Here is a 23733-nt window from a genome sequence, read left to right on the forward strand (position 1 = left end):
AAGGTCACAGAGGAGCCTCAGAGCTGCTGTTACTTCTGTCTGGAGACTCAAGGAGCAACTCAGTCTCCAACTGGGGTGTACTTCATAGCATACAATTTGCATATAAATGGTCATGTTTTGTAGTAGATTTATTTTCATATTCAAATCTGGGACATTTTCCAACTATCTGTAATTTTTTTTAAAATGAAAGAATGTATTCAATCAAATTTTGGAAAAAAAACTACAAATTTTCAGGGTGCTGACTGAAGAGGTGAACTAAGCTGCCTTGGTAGTAGAACTCAGTCTTTGATATCAGATACTCAATCTTGCTTATGTCTGTTTCTTTCCTCTAGATGAAGTGGTTCATGTCTCTGCCCCTGAGAAGTTCACTTTCGAGGAAGCTAAAGAGCTGTGTCGGAAAAGAGATGGTGTTCTTGCTTCTGTTGGGAATATGTATGTCGCCTGGAGGAACGGCTTTGACCAGTGTGACTATGGATGGCTGGCGGATGGCAGTGTTCGTTACCCAGCCTCAGTGGCAAGGCCCCAGTGTGGTGGAGGTTTACTTGGGGTGAGAACCCTGTATCGCTATGAGAACCAAACAGGCTTTCCTTACCCAGATAGCAAGTTTGATGCCTACTGCTATGAACGTAAGCTTTCTTTTCTTTTTTTTTTTTGCTTAATTTAGTTATAATGTTCAGTATGCTCTCCATGCTAATTCTTAAAGTGTTTTCTTTACTATATATTTTGTTTCAGTTCTTGTGGGGTGCATGAGTGTTTGGTTCATCACTATGGCTTTGGAAGAACCAAACTAAACCAAATATCTTAAAGTAACATTGGCAGATACAAACAAGCGAAGCTTTATGGTACCATTTCAGCCTAATATTTTCACACATAACATCACACCATACCCACAGTCAGCCTGTGTCTGCCAATTGAAGCACATCCTAGTATCTTTGTGTCACGTTCTGTCATGATTGTCATTTGACTTGATATTTTGTCTCCATTGATGGCAATAAGGGAGGCTGCTTACAGGCTACAATCAAGCCTAGACGTTTTCAGATCTCTGAGATGCTGGTAATGTGGGATTCCAATCATTTTGTCCCATCATATCTTCTAGGTTTCTAAAGGAACTGTAAGTTCTCCTCTCACTCATTCAGTATTTCATGATCCAGTCAGCTTGTACTCTGGATGGTCTATATGACATTTCTTACTGGTACTCACATCCTTCCTGGTATTTCCAGAGGTGTGTCAAGAGTTACTAACCAAGTAAACCATATTTGTTCCACAGCTGTCAGATTACTTTTGCCTTTAGGGTTACATATCCTTCTGCAACATCTTCCATCTTCAGTGCTAGCTGGCTGGCTCTGCTACTGTTATGGTGCAGTCTGTCCTTATATAGGTTCCTTTTGTTCCCAAAGGTTCAACACCTTCAAGAGTACCTAAGTTTCTCTTCCCTGTGTCATCTCACCCATGCTTGACTTCCAGATCTCTATATTCCAGGCCTCCCTGAAACTGACAGTGGTTCATAAGCCACTACTCTGTAGATCATGGTTTCATCTCCCTGGGCTTCTCCAGAACATTCCTCTCACATATCTCTCTGTCATTTTTGGTGACTATTCTTTCTCTACATCTCAAAAAAAACCATCCATGAATATCATGCTGTGCAACATGTACAGTTCTGTGTATCTCTTTCAAATACCACAGACCAGCTACCCATATCTGTTAAGAGAAGATCCTATCACCTAACTTATACCCTATAAGGTCTTTTACATCACAGACAGGAGTATTCTTCGTGCAAGAGGACAGTGATACTGTTGGAAGGTAAATCATCAGAGGGCTTCTTCCTAGCTGAATATACTACCTCCCTGACACTTGCAGCCTCCTCCACAGAGGAGAACAGAGAAGTTGGACTGCTCAATAGTTTCCTTGCTGGCTTTTTCATTCAAGGAGGTGCCTGTCATTACAAATAGTATAACTGACATTAATGTATAAAGGCTACTTGTGTTGAATTCTAAGTTCAGAACTTGATCTTTAACTATGGAGATCTATTTTTTTTTGGGCTCATTCCTGTTATGGTAAGTCATAGCTCAGTGAAATGTGTGCAGCATGTCCTGTCCTCATATTTGTAGATGATGAACCAACTGCAGCTGGAGGTCTTTCCAGCTCAGGCTCATTTATGGACAAATCTTGCTGATTGAGAACAAATCCCAGCATCTGTAACATTACAGCCTGTCTGTTCTCAGACACTGGTTGTTGTGGTTTTCTTCTTCTTGCTCCAAAATTTTGCATGTGGAAGTAGTCTTAATGGGCTCCAAGGGAACCATATATAAGAATAAGGACTATGTAATAGTGCGTGTGCTGATATGCAGGGCAGAATTTTGTCATATCACTCCTTGTATTCTACCCCCAAATTGTTTATGAGCAATTTTAAGTGTCATGGGTCAAATTGACATTAATGGGGATGAAATTCATAAATCCTCTTAAAAGACTGAAGTAGGAACTCAACTTTTTTTTTTGCCTGCAGTCTAGTCTTCACTTAGGACAAATTCCAGTTTTCTGGCTGTTTGTGTGAATTGCATCAATTTTTATCAATGTGTTCCTTTTCAATTTCTTTCTGGAAGTTTTAGATACCAAATTCTAGTGACATATTATTTGTCCTGAGAACATCCTTGATAAGTATTGGGCTGTTGCCTTTTGTATAGCTGCTTTTTCTATAAACTCTTGCCCTGGATACAGGGAGGAAAAATATTTCATCAGTTTGCAACCCAGGAAGCAGACAATCCATGACTATAAACTATTTTACAAGAAACAAAAATACTAAACACTGTTTGGTAGACAGTGGACTGCTCTCTAAATCTTTTAATTGCAATGAACATTACGTTAGAATTAAGTGTTGCTAGCTAGATGACTTGGGTTTTGCCATATACTTCTGGTTTTGCATAGGGAAATGCAGGAGTGTAATGCTGAGCTCTGTACCCTGCTTCAGGGTGCCTGTCTGCCACATATTTCAGAAGTTACTGAAAGCTCTCTCTTCCTCTCAGCCAGTGCTAAGGATCTCATAGAGACCAGATGTAACTTCTCACTGTTTTTTCTAAAAGATTTGTGCAAGTGGTGAGTAATGATCCTGGCCCCTAGTGTCTTGGTCTTTCACATTTCAAACAGCTGTCTGAAGTGAGTCACTCTCTCCTGTTGGAGCCTTAGATCCAGTTCCTTTTTGGGGGCAAAAGTGGATAGAAAGACAAAAATGTGTCTCCAATATAGCAGGAGGCTTGAATTCAAATCCTTGTTTCAGATGATCTTTTTTTCTGGAAGTTTCTTTCAGAACTTCCTATTATCTCTATTTTAAAGTTTTAGAGCAGCAGTCCATCACATAAAGTCCACTGTCCCCAAGCTCAGTCTTTTTTTACCTGGATATGAAACTTTTACACTCAATTTCCACCATGCCAGACCACAAAACTGTCCCACCCAAGACCTTGATTCTCTCCATGTAACTCCAGTCCAGCGCTTACAGCTCTTACTGTGCTTATTATGTGTCTCACATTACATTGTTCTACTTCCCTCTTTGCCTGAAAGCCCAGTCAAACCAGCAGAAAAAACCTTCTGTGGCTGAAAAAGAAGAAAAAGGGATGTTGTTACATGCATTTAGGGGCCTTGGTCAGCTAAAGGGAAAAAAACACACAGGACCTCTGTGAGCAGGGCAGGATTAGGCCAACTATCCAGGTAGTACCAGTGCTGAAGGTCTGTGGCACAGATGTTCATGTGGTGATCTCAGTTTTTTTACAGCATCCCTGTAAAGTTTCCTCCATCTCCTCTATGAAAGCTAGCAAAGTTCCCATTGACTCAGCTCAGGATCATGGCCACATGTTGCACATTTAGATTGGAGTGAAGTGGCAATGAAAAAAGACCTGCTTTTACTCATGCTGAGTAATACTGCTCTCTCTGAGTAAAGTCACCGAAAGTAATGCCACAGAAAGATGAATCCATCACTTGAATCTACACATACTCTGAGGCTATAGATTTTGTGGCAAAGCAGGCATGTGTTTTGACAAAGATAATTCATATATTTAAGAAAGGGTATACCTTTTTAATCACAGAAGTTCTCACTTCTGTGATTAAAAGTATCTTTGGTGGAAATTCCTGAAATATTAATTTTAAATTTGAGATAAAAGATACCTCAATACATATTTTTAATGTTTTACTTACTTTTAAAAAGGAGTTGCATGTATTTAAGTACATGAAAAAGAGTAACCCAAGCAACCCAAACTATGCAATAGTTTCCAAAAAATGGCCAAACTGGACAACATTTAATACACAGTTATGTTCAGGATTTTGACTTCAGCAATGTTCTGGTTACGAAATTATATTGTATGAAATGTCTTGACTTTATGAAAATAAAAGTTGTCCAAACTAATAATACATGATTTAAGACCTAAAAAGCTTGTAAAAACAAAAAACCTTCACTTTGATCATAAGTGCTTTTTACTCTACAGAAACCACATGGCTCTGAGTTTTTGAAACATTATACATGTGTTTCATCTCATATCTCCAGACTTTCACCAGACTTTTTATTTCTACTTTTATTCTGAGAGATACTTAATCATGTGTCTGATGAGGCTTGAAAAATTAAGTACTTGAAGCTCCTTGTAGGTCATCTTCAGAAGAAATATTTTTTCAAGTATTAGCTTATAGGACTCATACTATCATATTGATTTTATTCTTATTTTTTTAAAGTAGGCCAGCTGTTGCTGAACACTTATGTTTATTTGCAAGAGAGTAAAATATTGTCAGGAAAAAAAAGTAGTGTCATGGTTGGGTTTTTTTTTCATACTTAGTACCTGCATAGAGGGTCTTTATTTAATTCCACCCCTTATCCCCCTGGTCTCACCAGATTTATTTCACTGAGGTTTGTGGGAATCTTGCCATGGCCTTTAAATGACTTTGGATGAGACATTTCATACTACAGTATCTACAGAATAAATTGCACTCCAGAAACGCATTAATCAAAATGTGTACAGGTTTTGTCTTGCATACCTGCAACAAAACTGAACTTGGTGGACTTGATGCACAGAGGTGTTTGAATTTGTGAAACTTATATCTGTGTTTTACTATAAATATTGATTTATTAAAGCTGAATTCTTTTATAGACTTGCATTGATTTTGGCAAGTCTTCCAACAAAACTTTTTTTTTTTACTTGACTCAAAGCACATGTTGACTTTTATTGCTTTGGATTTGGCCACTTTGTTTCAGATTTACTCTTTCATTTTGTCTTTGTTTCATGCACCTTTGTTGTTTCTCTTTGGCGATGCCACTTTGGTTTAACATGATTTCTTTATAGCTGGATATTGAAAGGTTCCAATTCCAAGACAGTTGTTCTATGTGTTCATCATAAATAGTGTCTACATTGTTCGGATTGTTTCAGTACAAGCTCATTTAGAGTGTATCCAAGTCAGCCACTGCTTGTGTCTGAAGGCCTCTTTTTTTGATGTTTCATCCACCTAAAGCTCAGAATCAGAGCTCTTTTAAGGAAAAAAGGGAAGCCACAACTTCGCAGTATGTGGTAGCATAGATCTTTGAAGTTATGGAATTGTAGAATAATCATCTCTCTGCAGATCTTTCCTTTGCTAACCCCAAAGCATCTACAAACAGAGCTTTTGTTTCTTGTCAGTTCAAGTGCAAGTGTATTGCTAGGATAGGGATGTTTAGTAACACAAGGTGGCTTGCAAGCAGTGCTCTTCTATGGAGGACTTCAGAGCAAGGAAAGAGGAAAAATCTCTTTCTTTGGAAGGACTTATGGCACAAACCGCTGTGACTGCAGACTAAGGCTCAGAAAACGCCAACTGTCCTCCACTTGTCCAGCAGTAGAAAGGACAAGATTTTCAGGCATATCACAAAAGCTGGCAGAAGAAATGTTGTGCTCTCTTCTGCTGCATGTGACTTAGTTTGGAAAACCTTGAATAACTAGACAGTTCTGTCCTTCTCCACAGCAACCGACAGTAGCTACATGTCCCAGCTATTTCCTGAATGAGGAAATTTTTTTCCAGCATGATGTCAGGGATTCTATTGCTGGGGATCTGTGGATTTTTTATCAGTTTGGGAATGACCATAGAGTCCTGAAGATGTAGGGCGTGGTGACATCAAGAGAGCAAAACTGTCAATTTGAAGAAAAAGAACAATAAATAGTTTATCTTAAATGAAACACAACAGAGTGCAGAGCATAATGAAGCCAATGTTCTCCACCAGTGCAGCAGTATTGGAATGTCTTTGAGCAGGCAAGAATCTCAAGGTCATGGCACTGACCACAGTGTACACAAATCTGTTGTCTCTGTCTGTTCTTCCTTTCTCCTCTCTGAAGGTGAAGCTATGCAAAAGGCTTAAGCTGCTTTACTGAGGCAGCCTCCAACCAGTAACAATTCTCTAGCTTCTATTGCTTTGCTATTTTGCTAAGAAGGTAGATCTCTGTGCTTCTCTCAGATATGCAGTATAGTAAGACCTACATAGCTGCACAGATCTCTAGTAATATTTTGGACTAGGTGTAGGAGGAATAAATCCCTGGAGCTCTCTACTGGGTTTATAGCAACAGGCAAACATCATGAAGTCTGTGCACTTTAACAGCTTGCAGTATGTTTCTGACCCTAATTCACATCAGGATGAAATTTTGAGAGTCAGTCAAACCTTGCTGAAAACTGCAAGACTTCAATACCCTTTAGACAATCCTGTGCCATAGACCTAAAAAGCACCTCACCTGAGAAGGAGGAGGTGGCTGAGTAAAGCTTCACTTTCTAAATGCTGTGTAAAATATGAACATCTGATTTATCAGTGTAACTGATGGATGTAGAGGAACAGTTTGCAGCTTCGAAAGCTGGAGCTTCAAGAGGAGATGCTTCTTTTGCAAGGAAAGCAAACTTGGATTTGTATGAGTGATTCAAAACTGCATTAATTAGGAATAGTCTCTAAAAGCAAACGTTGTGGACAGAGGGATAAAGGAAAGAAAAGAAGGTAGTTTAAGGCATTTTCCTTTCATTCCCTTAGATCACAGAATGGATCAGGTCACAAGAACAGGATTAAGAGTAAAAAGGTGAAGAAGTAAAGGATTCATCCCTTTAGGTGTTCAAATACAGGAAAGACAATTTGGTTTTCCTTTTTATTACCTTTGCTTGCAGCTCTTGGAACCAAGTACCACTGCTGGCATATACAGGTAATTTGTCTCCTTTCGCACTTGGTAGGGAGAGCAGAGTAGCCAGAATTTTGCTCTCAGTTCCTGACATGAGTGACAGTCTTAGCTCTCTTTGTTTTTCAATTCTTTTCAGCCAGAAAGGAGTGGTTGTTCTTTGCATTCGATTCTGGGATGCATGTTTCATTAGGAAGAGCTGACTAAAGAGGCTTAAGAATTTTCATCCTCTTTGGCAGTTATGTTTCAAATAGATGTGGAAAGCAAAATGTTTCTTGCTGTTGTTCTTTTGTGGATAAATTGACAGGATATAATTTGTTCACAAAACTACACTTGCATGTAAGGAAATAAGATAACATATTCTTTTTTTTTTTTTTTTGTCTGACTTCAGAAGTTATGAAATAGCAAGTGGTTTTACTTAAGAGTGTTTGTGTTCTCAGAGCTAACAGAGCTGCTGCCTCTGCTGTTTTGTTAGCTGTAAGAACCTTGGGCAATAGTGTGAAGAGGATCCATGACCTTTCATTATCATTTTATGGTTTTCCTTACAAACAAGATAGACTAACAGACTTTAGGATGGTGCCTTTATTTATTTATTTAAAATAATATGTTTCATTTTCTCTGATATTTCGCATACTTTATAATTGGGTGTTGTAGGTAAATGGTAGTATGCGCCTGGAGTTACAGAGAAATTTGTATCTATTTTACAGATTCCACATGCTCCTACCAAATATCTCATATGTAATGACCAAAATTTTACACTCCCTCTTCACCTTTCTGCTTCCTGAAATAAGTGAATGAGTATATAGTGAGTCAGTGTAATAGCAAGGTTTCTGGATGAGGCTATTACATAGAGCACTAATTTTTACTTTTTTTTTTTTTTTTTTTTTTTTTCTTTTTTTTTTTTTTTTTTTTTTTTTTTAAATCTGTTCTTACTTTTATACTTGTCCGTTTTGGAAGGTTCTGCCAGTAGTTTAAAATCCAGCTGGCAAAACTCTTGGAGTCAGGAACACTCAAGACTGTCCTCTCTGCCAGGGCTGGTAGCAAGGACAGGCACAGAGGCACACACAACCAACTTAAGAAAAAAGCAAACAAAATAACATTAAAGAGCCATGTAAAAATAAAGCAAAGCAACCTTTCTGAATAGTCATTGTGATCTAAACGGACTGAAAGAATTAAAACTATTAATTTTATCTCAACATTACTGATATTTTGAATTAATTTATTTTGGCTGTTATTGACAGACATAATTAACTTCTTACTTAAAACTTCTTTTTTTGTTGCTGTTTTGGCTGTTGGCAATGACTCAAACCAATTTATTTTCCTTTATATAGGGTCTGTGTTGCTCTAGATTCTTAAGTACATACCTGAATGTAAACACACACAGATCTCAGAGAAGCCTGCTCAAGTGCTTTAAGTCAGACATATAATTAATTTTTTTTGTGGAACTGGTTATGCTGAAAAGCATATTAATCAATTGAAATATACATAGTCTTTAGGAATTTTCTCCTCCAGTAAGTACAACCATATATCCCAAAATTGTTATTAAACACCACAGAATATTAAAATATTAAACTGTGCTTAAAGTCGTGTAGTGTGATTTCCTTGGGAAAAAAGTAAGTTTTACTATTAGTCTACTATTTTTTAATCCTAATTTAAAAAACAATGGGAGAGAAGAGGAATAAAACTACATGGTGAAAGGATAAAACAAATAATCAGAGGGTGCAAAAATGTAATGTCTCTGCAAAGTCATATACTCCATCCAAAATCAGCATCACGCAGGTTGTTCACTATAAAAAGAAATGATTAGAACCCAACAAGATCACCTGTGATATGTGCAGATGTTGGTGAGATAATTTGCTTTCTTGCTGCTAATAAGTTCATGAATCTTATTAGGAAAATCTGCCTGATGTCTTCAACCATAAGGACAAAGGAGATAGCATACTGAATGCATGATGCAAGGAGTACAGTAATGTGAAACATCTGGGTGGAGTGGCTGACAGTTCAATAACCTGCTTTTTTAATAGTTCAGGCTATTAAAAAAAGCAACCTCCTCTTTGTTTTTTTTTTGTGTGTTGGTTGTTTTTTTCTTTCCTTATAGGAAAAAAAAATCACTGGTAGATTTGTACTTGAAGAAGTTGTTTGGTTTTTTTTTTGTGGCTTTGTTTGTTTTTGTATACTCAAATAAGTTTGCAGACTTGATCTGCATTTAAAAAAAAGTATAATATTTATAACACAATTGTAGAGGCTCTGTAGTTGATTTTAATCAGAACTGCTCTTTGCAGACTGGCACCACTGTCAGTCTCTAAAGGAGGAAATTCAGCTGTTTGTTGATAAACTCTAGAAATACACTCTTTTTTAACACCAAGTATATGAATTTAATATTTATTAATCCCCTTGTTAATATTTAGCCAAATCAAATACACTCACTGAATTTTTAGATTTATTTCATAAAAATGTACTTGTTTTTCCTACTAATTAGGAGATAATGAATCATGAGCCACAAATAACTGCATCTCAAACACAAATTTAGGAATTTTTGAGATTTTTCCCAGGCATTTATTGAAAGTTTGGAAGATGCATAAAAATGGTTGTAAGTGTACACAGTTTCCCAGCAGTGATGAAACAAAGTTATTCTTTTTTTTAACACAGATTTTAAAAACTGTTTTCATGCCTTCATTTTTGCCTAGCTTTGTTGGGGGTATTACGTGTCCATATTCTTTTAAACGGTGGATAGTTACGTGAAATATTGTAATTGGAGTCTGAAGGGGTATTTGATTCTGGCTGGAAAAAAAATTAAAAAATCAATCTCCATTAATGAAACTCAAGCTATGTTTTGAAGGGACAATAGGAGGCTATGATGTCTTTTTCCATTTTGCCATTAAAAAAGAACTGTTAAGCCAAACTGGCAGGTCTTTTTGGTAGAAATTGCATAACTACCATTCAAAATCGTACAGCGCTCACTTCCATGTAGTCTTCACTCTAGAAATATGAAGTAAAACTCTGCTAGCAGAGAAGGAAGGGAATTGTAAGCATTTGGTCATTTTCAATAGCGTGAGCACTATCACACACCTGAATCACGTAGGCATTGAAAAGAGCAATAGACATCCACTTTGGTTTGTAGAAGTGCAAAACACAAAAATCACTTGTGTTAAGGTTGTTCTTTGCTTAAGGAGATTTCAAGAACTCTACTCTTCTTGCTCAACGAAATGTTTTAAGTAACAACAACAACAAAGAGTAGCTAATTCTTTTCTGTAAAACCCCCAAAAGATTTAACATACTGTCGGGAAAAGAGTTCATTCCTTTTTCTGCTGGCAAAGACTGCCACCACTCCTAAACATAGTGACTTCATATTTTCTTACTCTCACAATTTCCTTTTCAGTTTCACTTCTTGTTCAAGAAAGAATAAATACCAGATATTTTTCCTCGTTTCCCTACTCTGCAAATAAACCCATTCTGTTTGAAATCCTAAGCATCTGGTAACCCTGTCTACTTTAGGGTAATTCAAATAGGTCACTTGCAAAGGTGGTATTTTGGAGCCTGGTGTGCAAAACTAAGCAAATACTAGTGCGACTCTAACTTACACATGTAGAATTCGTATCTGTAAAGATCAAAGAGGTAGCTAATTAGGCATGGGCGTGTGAAAAAATACCACTTTGTGCATATATACAGCATATGCTTGTGCAAAAACTATCATTGCACAAGTATGTTACTAAGTCTTTCCAAATATTTCGCTTATTTTCTTCCCCTTTGTTCCTGCAAGTCCCAGGTCAGTCAGAGGCTGCACCATCATCTAAAGCATCTTCATCCTCATATGCTAGGCGGTAACAATGTAGTCTTGCAACTCATTTTTTCCCTTACTAGCAAGTATTCAGACCTTACATTGAGTAAGGTCTCCTCATCTCCTTTATTAACCAACAGCTATAACAGCAAGCCCTTGGCGTCAATATGTTCTTGTCAAATACTATAACTGTTTTGATTTCTGTCTGTTAAGGTCTTCTTTGCTCTCTTAGAAGTTGAGCAGTATTTTCTTTTGCAAGAAGCTATATGTATCTTTCCGGTAAGTAGTTAGTCCTCCTATACACAGCCTATTTAATGCATTTGTGTGCTTAGCATGATTTAAAGGACTGCGTTCTGCTTTTCACTTGCATCCATATAAGGGTGTTGACTGAGCCACTTGGAAATTAACAGCACTGCTTTAAGGTAGTCACATCTTCCACCTCTTTACTTCCATTGAACTTCTAAAAATTACTGATCTGGAAGAACTGGCAGAAGGGATGATGTTTCCACCCTGAGGTTTTCCTGAGTAAATCCTGCTTTCTGAACACAAACTCACATTTTTCAGAAGTTTAAAATCTGTTACCAGTCTGCAGTGTCATGGTTGCTGGATGGAAATTGGAGATAATAGTCATGGACAAGGCATAACGCAACAAGATTCTTTATTACATTTGTTTCCCTTGGAAATAATTTTCTTTGTGTCTCTTGTGAGTCTAGGTTAGCTACCTCCTTGTGCTTTCCATCATGCAGAGAGTACATTTCATGTTCAGCACTCCCATAGAAGCACTTCTGTGTCTGAAGGAATTTCAGATGTGTATCTTTGAAGTGTTTTCCAAAGATCAACATCATTATAGTATTAAGTTTATGATCTTGTGGTTTACTGTTCTCACCTTTCCCCATAATGAATTCCTCTCAGTATAATTTAAACGCAGGCCATCAGTTCCTGTGGTACTGAAAAATAGTACTTTTTGATGGCATGTTTGCTCCTGTTGCCTCAGCATTTTCTCACTCCAGTGAGAGTTCCTTTTGGCAAGTTATAATTATGTGCTGAAAATAAACTGAAGTGGTGTTTCATTCTCTTTATGCAACTGGTAAGCTTTGAAGAAAACCCACAGGTTGGGTTTTCATGACATCATGAAAGAAACATTTACATTCCCTGATCAATACTTAGCTGTCTGATGGGTACTTGTATGATATGAGGATTTCCAGGGGTAATTATATAAGCAATGCATATAAAGAATACTGCTGCTTCTCTCATTTCATCTAAGTTAGATGTTCTGCAGCTTTATAATATCTTATGTCATTCAAAGCTGTGTTATACTACCCATCTGTCTAAAGCTTTTGACCTTTATATTTTTTTCCTAAGTGTAGAATTTAGACTTTGCTGGAAACATTAAAAGTAAATGACAAAAGTATTTGTGTTCTTACTGAATTATTTCTTAACTTATTTTTCTCTCTCTCTCTTTTTTTTTTTTTCAAGGCAAAAAAGTTGCTTCAGAGCCTACAACTGTTAAGCTGACTACATCACTCAAAACTGACAGTGTAAGATTGTCATCTGCTAAAGTTACTCTTAAACCTCCTGTTTTTGAGACTTCAGTTACTGAAGTGGCTGTCACCGAAACAGAGGTCCCTGCTTTGGAGGAAACAACCCTTGAGCCTGGAGAAGATGCCAGAATTACTACTGATGTGGCTGAGGAAAAAAGGGAAATGGAGGTGCTTATGGAGAGCATTGAGCTGACCACCCTTCTACCTCAAACTGTCACAGATGGTGAAATAAGCACTTATGAAACACTGGGAAGGACTGAATACGATGTTTCACCTAGGTTAACTGAGAGCACATCTGCAGCTTTGGAGCTGGAGCACACTTACACTGAAGCAGAATTGCCCGAGGAACAAGGTAGGTCTGAAAGCATTGAGGACGCTTTCTTGACCTCTGTCATTTTTCAGGATAGCACAGCTGTATCTAAGAGTCCACCTGGTTCATGGAAAGATACACAGAAACATGATGCTGATAATCAGACTGAACAAATAGAAGTGGGTCCTGTCATGACAGCTACAGATAACCTGCTACCAGCTTCTCAGAGAGAGTTTCCCAGGACAGGGACTTCAGTTTCATTAAGAAAAGAGAATACATATCTTGGTGCCCACTCAACAAAAGAACCCACTAAAAAGTCAATGGAGGCAAAATCTGACAAGAAACTTACAACTGTGGTAATCCCTAAGGCGTTGTTCACTGATCAGTATGATCTTACTACAGAGGGGGAGGGCAGAGAGAGCATGTACACCATTATGCCTGATAGAGTTTCTAGCATGGCTACTAGTAGAGTCCCAGAATCGCATATGCCTGCTGCATCAGACACACTCACAGATGAGCATGCAGGAACCACTGGACAATTTTCTACAGCAGATGAGTCAACTCCATTCATTAAATTCAGTTCTGCAACAGTGTTTGATAATGAAGCATCAGCTGATGGAAGCAGAGAAGACCTGAGAAATGCAAAACCTACTGTGCCATCCAGAACACCTGTATCCTTTTCTGTATCAACTGCTAATCAAACAGAATCAGAGGCCATTACTCTCTCAGGAAGCAATGTTTCTCCACAAAGCTTTGAAGAAAGCACTATGTCTCTTATCCACTCATCTCAGCAAATGGAAGGATCATCCATTTTAGAGGAGCAGGAAAAAATGAAGGAGGCAGAGGCAAGAACGATGAGTATTAAGATACCTCATGCTACAGCTATCATTCCCACAAGTGTTACAGCAGAATCTGAAAGAATACATGAGTTAGATACAGAAGATGGCTTGTCTGGAATGGAGCCTACATCATCTCCAGGGCAAGTTACAGAATACATAAAGCGTTCAGAAGCTTTGATTTCAGCAGTTACAGATGAAACTGAGACAAGCATGGAGCCAGCAGAAACAAAAACTGATGAAGAAGCTGTGTCAGCTGATTTTGATCACAGTAAACATACTACAGGCATCTCTCACACAAGCAGCTCTTTGGATATGGAAATGGTCACAGTGCCCAAAATATCAAAGGATGAAAGTAGTGTGACAGTAAAGTCTTTTAGCTCTTCAAGTATTATAGTTTTCCCAAGTGTTATGCCCACAGTCATGGGAGTATCTGAACATGAAGGTGATGAAATATCGGGTTATGCTCTGGAAACACCCATTACAACCCCAGAAGCTGAACACGGACAGCCTAGGAAGACATCAACAGCAACACCTGATGAGGAAGTCTCTACTGAAATGGAAGTCTCAAAATACACAGTGGTAGAGGAAGGCCAGGCAAGTATTGCAACATCAACTGAGGAGGAGTTGGTGGCAACGTTTCAAGACAGAGAAAGATCACCATCAGTTGGTTTTGGAAGGACAGAGGAATCTATTGTATTTACAGATGTAACAAAGGTAGATACCACAGTCCCACAGAAAGAATTTGATGCTTCTCTGTTTTCTGCTACTGTAGAGAGTGAGGTCATAAGAGGAATGCCAGTTACTGATCCGACTCCTTTTGATAGTATCTTTCATTCAGAAGTAACAGAAACAACTGCAAAATATAGTAAGGTATTCCCAGAAGAAATCTCCACAAAAGAACAAGATACTGTCACAGAGTCTACCTCACCTGTGACATCTGCCCAAATACATGAACAGAAGACAGCACCAGAATCTGAATTGTCTCAAATAGCTATTCAGGAAAAACAGGATGAGACGGGTTCAGCTTATGATGAGACATATCCAGCAACAGAAGTATCAGTGCCCTCGGTGACCATCACAGATTATGGAAGAGTTTTAGTACCTAATGAAGCTAGCACCATGTCCTTGTATCTCACAATTACTCCTGAAGCTGAAACTGCTACTGATCAAGAGAAGGTTACAAAAGTGATGCCTGTAACAGCAAGTACTCAAGCTAAAACACACGAAAGCAGAGAAACTCCCACCAGGAAAGAAGACACTGATGTGGTGAGCTTGGTATCTGTGTTGCCCCCTCATAAGATGCCAGCAGTTCTTTCTACTGTGGAAAGCATTACTCAGCAGACTTTGGGAGCTTCTCCAAGCCAAACTGTGGAAGGTTCAGGTGTATCAGAAGAAATCAGAGTGTCTGTATTTTCACCAATTGCAACAGAGAAGACAGCGATTCTCACAGATGTAACAACACCTTCCATTAGTGATGCAGGCAGTGTTCAGTCTACATCATCATCCAAGACTTTCACTACTCAAAAATCACCTCGTATCATTCCTGGGGAAGAAGAGGAAGTAACAAGCAATGACATCATCATAATTGATGAATCTCTCTCTGCTAGTAAAACCACTGCTGCTGATGATCTGACAGGAAAGATACCAGAATCAGAAATCGATAAGGAATATTTCACAGCTTCAACTGCTACTGCAGTTACACGACCTACTGCACCACCCAAAGTGAAGGAGGCCGCAGAGGCTTTGCAACCTGCAGAGGTGTCTCCTTCTACTTCACAACCTGATAGTACAAAAGACATAAGATTATATGTTATTCAAGTCGCAGGCAATGATACAGGTAAGATTTTGCCTTTTAGACTTGTCTGATGGACTCTGTCCATCAGAGTGGACAGATTATCATAACAAATCGGTGTACTTTAGAATATACTGGAGATGTTTCTTGGATCACTGAAGGATGTCAAACACAGGCTTTATCTAGACAGCCGCTTCCTAAATATTGGTAGGTCTATTTTTCTATCCATTAAAATTCTTCAGAAATGTGTTTGGGGTAAGAATGAATATAAAAATGTGTTTGCTTTTTAAAGTCATGGTGGCTATAGCCCAGTTTTCTCATTTAATATTATCCAGTCACTGATTTAACTTCAGCTACCTGTGAAACAAGCATTTTAATTTCACAGCTTCCATTCCATGCATTACTAGTCCTAAACAAAGCACTAGATTATTTTAACATTCCATTAGTCTGTAGCAATTAACAATGCCACGTACAGTGCAATCAGCTAAAAAAAGATTGATGCACTTTGACTGTACCTCCCATAATTCAATAGAAGGCATTTGGAACATTTTCATAGCATAATGCAGCATTTAAAAAATTATTTTAAAGGAATTTCTGATGCAAATTGATATTATTTTTAGTTTTATTCAGTTTTTAGCTGATGGCATAGTACATGTGTATGTAGCTTCAATTCCATGGGTATCCAGAACAAAAACTCCTGACGTAGCAGTGAAATCTTGAGTTTTATGTTGAATTTATCTCTATAATGCAGTATATCTCCATAACACAATAGCTGAAAGTAGACTGTCAGCTGATTGGTATTTAAGATGTCATAGTAAAACTTTTTTTTTTTTAATGAAATGCAGAAGAACTGACAAAAAGGGTAAAGCTCAAACCATATGTTACGTTCCATGCTACATTCTGTTTAATTATTACAGTTAATAATGTATAGTTTATAGCTATAAATTTATAATATTTTAACATTATTTTACTTGTTGAAGGAATACAGTAAAACTTCAATTTATTTCTTTTATAGCTTAACTATATGCAATGCTTCCAAGTGGTAATATAAGAAACCTCTTTCTCATTGGTTCTTGAATATTATACCTTCGAAGAGCTTACTCTGCAAAATTTGTAGTTTGTGGAAGCCTTTTAGATGGTTTAGTCAGGTTTGTGCTTGGTAGACTTTCATTTGAAAATGACGTTTCCTTGATATGTGCCATATCATTATTGGACTTTTCATAGAGTGTATTTTGTATCTTTGTTAACTTTATGGTTCTTATTTTACTTTATGTTTGCAAGATATGAAACAGCACAAGTCAATAGTGGGATAACCTTCTATTTCAGACAGTAATAGTTCTGTTATTTTAACTGTTAAACACTACTTTGTCTGAAGCTTTACATGTTACCAGTATCTTGGAGTTCTCAATTAAAAGACAAATCTGGTAAGTCAGAACAGAAGATTAATTCTGAAGACTAGAGTTAAGACACATTTTATACACTTTTATAACTGCAAAAACTTGTTCAATTCATCTTAGTAGCTGGACTGTGTAGCAGTGAGATAGTTTTCCCTGTTCCATTATTAAATTCATTGCATATGGAAGTGTGGGTTCTGCTAGGTGTGTTCTAGGAGGATGGAAAGAAGTAGGATGGTTTGGGAGGGTGTGGAAACTTGGTGTTTTGTTCAGATGGTGCACGTATTGTACCATTCAGGATTTTTCTGCATGCTTATCAAGAAGAGTCTTATTGTGCATTTTTTTTTTTTTGACCATGTGGGTACTGTGATTCAGCAAATCAGGAGTTAGTTCAAGCTGGAGGACAGCATGTCAATGCGGCGTCACTCCAGATAGTTTTGCTTTCACTTGGGTGATCACATCCTTAGGGTAGGCTCTCTTCAGGATTCTATATCTGCACAGACTTTCTAAAGCATACATTTCTTCAGATACACTTGTGTGAAGGTGTTTGCAAGCAGACTTGAAGCTATACATGCTTAAAATTTTGCCTCTGGGAATGATTTAGTCAGTATAGAAAAGTTAGGTTTTCTCTTGAGATATTAATAAATTCTCTACATGGCAGGACTTGTGTTCTCTTTATCACATATCTTTTACATGGTCAAAAAGGAGTTTATTTCTCTATTTTCAGAATCTGAGAATTAAAATTTCCCCATTTAGCTATCCACAGAGAAATGGCACTCTGTACCTACCTACCTACATGTTAAGTTAGAGCTTCCATAGAGATTTATTCTGTCTCAGGATTCAGAAATGAAAAACTGCATCTGAATAATCTTGTCAGGCCCAGTTTCACTTCATTGTTCCTCAGTCCATAAACTTTTCTTTGTGCTGAAGAAAATGTACGTAGGAAATGCTGAAGAGGAATTAATTTGATAAATATTCCTAACATATGCCTTTCAGCGGGGTATAGTCCAACTTATTCTATTACACTTTGTTTAAAAATTGACCTGCAGTTATAAAGGAACCACATAATCTATACCTTTGTTCTCAGATAAATGGGAATAAGAAGTATGGTTTTCATCATTACATTTCTCTGATAAAACAAAGATTATTTCCTCCATTGCTTTGGCCTGTTTTCAAGGTGACACAGCTTACTATTCTTAAATAAAATAATTGGTAAGAGTTATAAGCAAAGGCTTACAACATGATTTTCAAGCCAGGGGTCCAAAAATGCCTCCTAAGAAAAGGCAACTTTCTTACCACAGGCCTTCAAATAGTAGCTATTTCAAATAAGAATAATAATGAGATGTTTGCATGTAAATGGCATTGCATATACATGAATACGTTATTTTCCCTTTTGCCTATGGGTAAGTGTCCAAAATGTGTATGATTTTTTTTTTAATCTTTTTTTTTCACTTCCTTTTTATTCACTCAGTTTTTGCCAGAAGTAACAGTTTAATAGTGAAGCAGGGCTCAGTGGAAATACGGTACCATGTTTTGTTTCCTATCACCTGTATCACTTAATTGCAGTAAAGGCTTGTTGTTATACTAACACAGATTAATATTACTCTCTGCAGCTCCATTTACCATCTGTAGTGTAGGCACAAGAGTATCTTAAGTGGTCCACAGGGTGCTATTAAGCTTTTAGTTACAAGCAACCTTTTATACTGCTTATGAAAATGAAGGGTCATGCCAAATAAATGGAGTTTTGAAAGATGCAGACTTTTTTTAGCAGTTCCCAGCAAGCAGGGCAGAGTGTATCCCTGGCAACACAAGAGTCCCTTTGTGATGGGTAGGTGCCCTACCTCTTGGTGAAGTGTGGCAGCAGCAGCCCCTTGCTGCTCTAGGTTTGGTGAGTTCAGTTGTGGCCATGCACCAGTGGACGGAGAAATAGGAAAAATTTCTTGTGCCTTTCTTCTCCGTCTCAAGCGGTTGCTATGCTGGCACCAACTTCATTGAAGTGCTTTGAAGTCTTTGATGGGAATGTGCTGTTGATATATGGAATGTGGGGGATACTTTTTTCATTATTATATATTCAAACAACACTTGAAAGATGTTGAATGTTAACTGGGTTAAATTCAATTAAATATAGTGGCAAGGTGCTCAGGCTGTCTTAAACATGCCCTTTCCTTTAATATGAAGTAGCAAAATATTTAATTGAATATTAATTTTTTTTTTAATATGCTAAGCCTTTAAATTTATTAGACCATAAAAAGTTCCTTCTAGAGAATTTTTCTTACACCATCCAAGTGGTAAATAGTTATAGCTTTTAAAATGCATACTTTCAATCAATTAAAACTTTCATAAAGGAAGCTTCAGTTACTTTTAGATTTAAAAAAATTAAGAGTCTGGTGTAAGGTCAAGCTCATTAGCTTAAATTCTGGAAAATTTGCTCTAGTGCCGGTAAGAAGGGACACACCACTGAATGTAGTAAGCTGCTTATATGTATAAGAACGCAGCAGTTTTCATTGAGAATATGTATATTACAAACAATTCATATTCTTCCATGTGAGCAAGCATGAGGCAGGTGCACAAATTAATGAGGGGTAAAAGGCATGAGGTATTTGACAGCCTATGGGACATGGTCAGATCTAGAGCAGGTGTTCCAGTTAATGAGGAAAATACATTTGTGCATGGGGAAACATCTCTTTTAATGCTACCGAAAGTGCCATGCACATGTTTCATAATGGAAGGAGGCTGGGACTTCATTCACTTAAGTAGAACAACAGGCTGTTCCTTTGGGATTGTGACTGTGTTGTGAGAGTGAGAAAGAGAGTGGAAAGCGAATAGCCATGCACTGTGGTGTGTTACCACATTATCAGCTTTCTGTTGCATCAGATAGAACAGAGGAGCTTGTCTTTCCCTTGTCGCCTTGCCACCTTGCACCTTTTTATGTTATCATAGCTCCCGTGTGTTATAGTGGTGAGGGTTGATGCTGTTGCTGGAAGGTAATGGATTAACAGTTGAAAAAAAACTTCAAACTTGAAGGAACTTTGCAGCTCATAAAGCTTTTATGAGCCGAAAAATGCTTGTGGGGGTGTTGTTGAACAGTGGTTGAGAGGATGCTGGAAACATAACTCCTGTCTGTATCAGAAGTAATTTGCACACCTGCATTTTTTGGAGACATTTAAAAGTCTTTACTTAGTGAATATGTTTCAAAGTGGTTATTAGACCCTGGGACTCACACCAGCACTGTCTGGTTTCTTGTCCCCTCCAGCTTTGAACAGAACAAAATTACACAAGCTTATGCTTTGTAGAAGTGGAATTTTATGGAAAGAGGTTACAAACCTTTGTGTTTCAACATGTAATTCTTTGACATGCATATTTCAGTCCTAGCAGCATAAGAGGGCATGTAAAATTTGAATGAAATGCAGAATGGTAATGAGTCATAGCAAGAAACCTTAAGAAAGAAGGCAGAATAGAGTCTTTTCAGCTGCATCTTAGGCCTTGCCTTAGAATCAGTTTAATCCTGTTGTCTTTGCAGATCCTTCTGGAGCACTGTCCCAGGTCATCATGATTCTCTTTAAATCTGATTCTAATATCTAGCCTGAATTGCTGCTTGCCCAATTTTTACCCATGTTTATTCTTGCCAGCATTGTCTTGAGCTTGAATAGTCTTTTTTTCTTCCTGACACTTATCCCTTAGATACTCTGTTCAATTATAGAGAACCACGTCCCCTTTCAGCTTTCATTTTGTTAACTTCCAAGGGGAGTGTGTGCATGGGATAGTGGAAATGTGCTGGGACCATTCTGGGAGGAAAGACACTAGTTCTGTTCTTGAAGCTGTGAGTGTCAGGATGGTGCTCTGACCAGAGTAGATGATAGTGTGGAGGGACAGGAGTGGCATGCCTCACAACATGATTTCCAGGTAGCCCCTCATTGTAATAAAGACAGTTTAAAAGCATGCAGCATGTAGTCTTACATCTGTCTGCATCTGTACACACATTGTTCTCTTTTAAGTTGTTATTTATGCTCACTGGCAAATACCTGTCTGGACACTATTGTTTGTAGTATATGCACATATGCTACATGCAATTTTTGGTGCACCTTTCAAACATTTAATGTATTAATTATAGTGTCAGACTTTTACTGAAAGTGAGGAAACTTCATAATTTGTGTGCTGAAATAATAATTTTTTTTACCAAATGGAAAGTATATATTATTCAAACCTATTGTTTATTCATAGGACCTGTTGTAAAGGAAAGATAGTGTCTTGCAATCACTACATTCTGATGGTTTATGCAGTGATTGCTAAAACACTCAAGTGCATATATTTGAATAGGACTTCCTTGCCTATGCAAGCTGTTAAACTTTCTTAACAAGTACTTAATACTTGATATCACCGTCAAACCTTTAAGAGATGAAGGGTTCCAAACTTACCTTAACTCTGTTGAGCAAAACACTATTTAATTTACATTTCAACTTACATGCAGCATGGTGTTCATACGCCCCCAATTTATTGGTATTTTGCCTCTATACTGACTTGAATTAACTTCTGGTGGGATACTGAAGCAACAGTAAAAGGCCTCACATGGACTGAGTCAATTTCCCATCTTACTAAATGCAAAATGTCTTATGTATTTAATAAGGAGCCAAATTTATTTATTTGGGGTTATTTATTTATTTATAATTAATTTGGCTTGTATCTTTATTAACTGTATTGGTCCAGCTAACATAAAGACTATGTCAGATGCTGTTTATGATCAGCTTTGGAGTAAGGTCACATTACCTGCTGTGCTGAGTATGCTGCAGTTAACAAACATGATTTTAGTTCAGTATTTGAAATAGTAACATGGTCCTTTCTGGTAGTCTTTTGTTCTGATCCCTGGGCTTGTCTCTTCAACTAAGAAAGAAAACCACGTAGTAGTTTTGAAATACATTTCCAAACCATACTTTCATGTCAATGTCCTGAATGACACAACTCTGTTTTACTCACAAAACCTGGTACAGTTGTAGCCAAATTCTCATTTCATCTAGAGTAACTTGTTAAATATCAAGTAATATGGCCAGATTCTGATACCATCTTCCACAATGTAATTGTACCATAGAACTGCCAATGAGGTGACTGAGAGAACTGTTACAGGGCTGGTAGGTATCTGAATGTCTTTCTAGTTAATTCTGCATTTGGGTGGGGTGATTTTCTCTTCAGACAAGTTTGTGTCACATATTTAACCCAAACTGGTAGACCTCTTAGTTAAATCAGTTGGAATTTTTCTATATTATAATAGTCATGTTGGAATAGTTTTGTAGAGGCCTTGTTAAAATAGGTTGATCATCAGATGAAAATCATATTTTAAAAGCATCAGCAATGATGCCCTGTGTAAAAGCAAGCCCTAATAATAATAATTTTTTAAAAAATTACTAAATTCAAGATTTCTGTACTCTGCCACTTTTCCTAAAACTCAGCATATCCAACAGAGCTGAAACCTGATGCTTAGAAAGTTTCACAAGAAGCTAAGACTATGAATTAACAAGTAGTCTCCAGGCCACTTTTGCTGGCTCTTCTCAGAGACTTATTATAGAACAATCATTTCTTTTTTCACATTCCTTTATAGACTTCCATAGATACAAGGAACAGTGCCCTAACTTTAAATACTGTGCAGGGGATGCCTACACATTCCCTGCTGATTTTCCATTGTTTCCAAGGAAACATCTCAGATCTAGACACAGGGATTACACATTGCTGGCTTTCTTATAGCTCTTTGTTTAGTCATGAGAAAAATGAAGGAATTTTGTTCATAGGTACAATGTAGTTTTTCATACTTCTGTTGTGAAAGAGAGGAATCCTTTTAGAAGTTTTGTTTATACTTGGATAAAGTCTAAAGAAATTGTATTGTAGAAAATATGAGCTGTTTTTAACATGGAAACACATCAAGATTTTTTTTTTTTTTGAGAGAACTGGTTTTCTGCACTAAAATTCTCTGAATGTATCCAGATCATAAAAAGTCTAAATACTTACGGTGAAGATAATGTTTTTTCTCCTCTTTCAGAAAAAAAAAAACCACCCATACTGCATATGACATGATGCACTGAATATAGTGAAAGCCTGAATGAATACAGGATGTGATCCCAGAAATGTAAATAAGTGTGTTTTTACAAGTGGTCCAAAGGCTAAAGATCACAATAGAAGGTCATTGCCTTAAAATGGATCACTGGATAATTAGTGTAATAAGAGTACTTTTTTTTTTTTTTTTTTTTTTTTGGCTATATTTTTTTGAGTGTGTAGATTTCAGGGGTATTTTCTGCAGTTGTTCTTTGCATATTTTAGATTTAGTGATTGAATTTATTCTTACTAATCCAGCTAGTCTTTTTCTATCTCTTTCTTTTTGACAGTGTTTAGATGATAAATACCCACTTAAGTCCTTCAAGATACTTGTGAACTATTTCCTGGCACAGGTCGGGATGTTAGGGCCTGGAAGAGATCTCTAGAGACCTTCAGATCCAAGTCCCCTGACAGAGGAGGACCATATAATCTAGCACAGGTTGCAGAGGAACACATCCAGATGAGCCTTGAAAGTCTCCAGGGATGGAGACTCTACAATGTCTCTGGAGAGCCTGTTCCAGTGCTCCATGACCCTTACAGTAAAGTAGTTTCTCCTTGTGTTGAGGTGGAACTTCTGTACTGTGGTTTATATCCATTGCTGCTTGTCATATCACAGGGCACAAATGGGAAGAGATTGTCTCTTCCTTCTTGTATATAAATACCTGAGAGCTGGGTGTCATTTATTAGATCCCCTCTCAGTCTTCTCCTGTCCAGCCTAAAAGCCCCCAAGTCCCTCAGTCTCTCCTCATAAGGCACATGCTCCTTAATCATCCTTGTAGCCCTGTGTTGGGCTCTCTTAAGTAGATCGCTGTCCCTCCTGAACAGCGATGTGTTGCCTTTGTGCCATTTTACG

At 37.5% G+C, this 23733-nt stretch overlaps 1 protein-coding gene across 2 annotated transcripts in view; it reads left to right on the forward strand.

The window, feature by feature from the left end:
- The window catches only part of VCAN (versican), a 120082-nt gene that overhangs the window by 42647 nt on the left and 53702 nt on the right, over positions 1-23733 (forward strand). Inside the window, exons 6-7 of one of the 2 annotated variants that reach the window (XM_064176663.1) lie at positions 333-626; positions 12403-15453. In XM_064176663.1, coding sequence (XP_064032733.1) covers positions 333-626; positions 12403-15453 — 3345 coding nt within the window. The remainder of the gene's footprint in view (positions 1-332; positions 627-12402; positions 15454-23733) is intronic. The other variant, XM_064176664.1, reaches the window with a different exon arrangement.

The sequence above is a fragment of the Pogoniulus pusillus genome, chromosome Z, assembly GCF_015220805.1.
Source record: "Pogoniulus pusillus isolate bPogPus1 chromosome Z, bPogPus1.pri, whole genome shotgun sequence".
Taxonomy (NCBI): Eukaryota; Metazoa; Chordata; class Aves; order Piciformes; family Lybiidae; genus Pogoniulus; species Pogoniulus pusillus.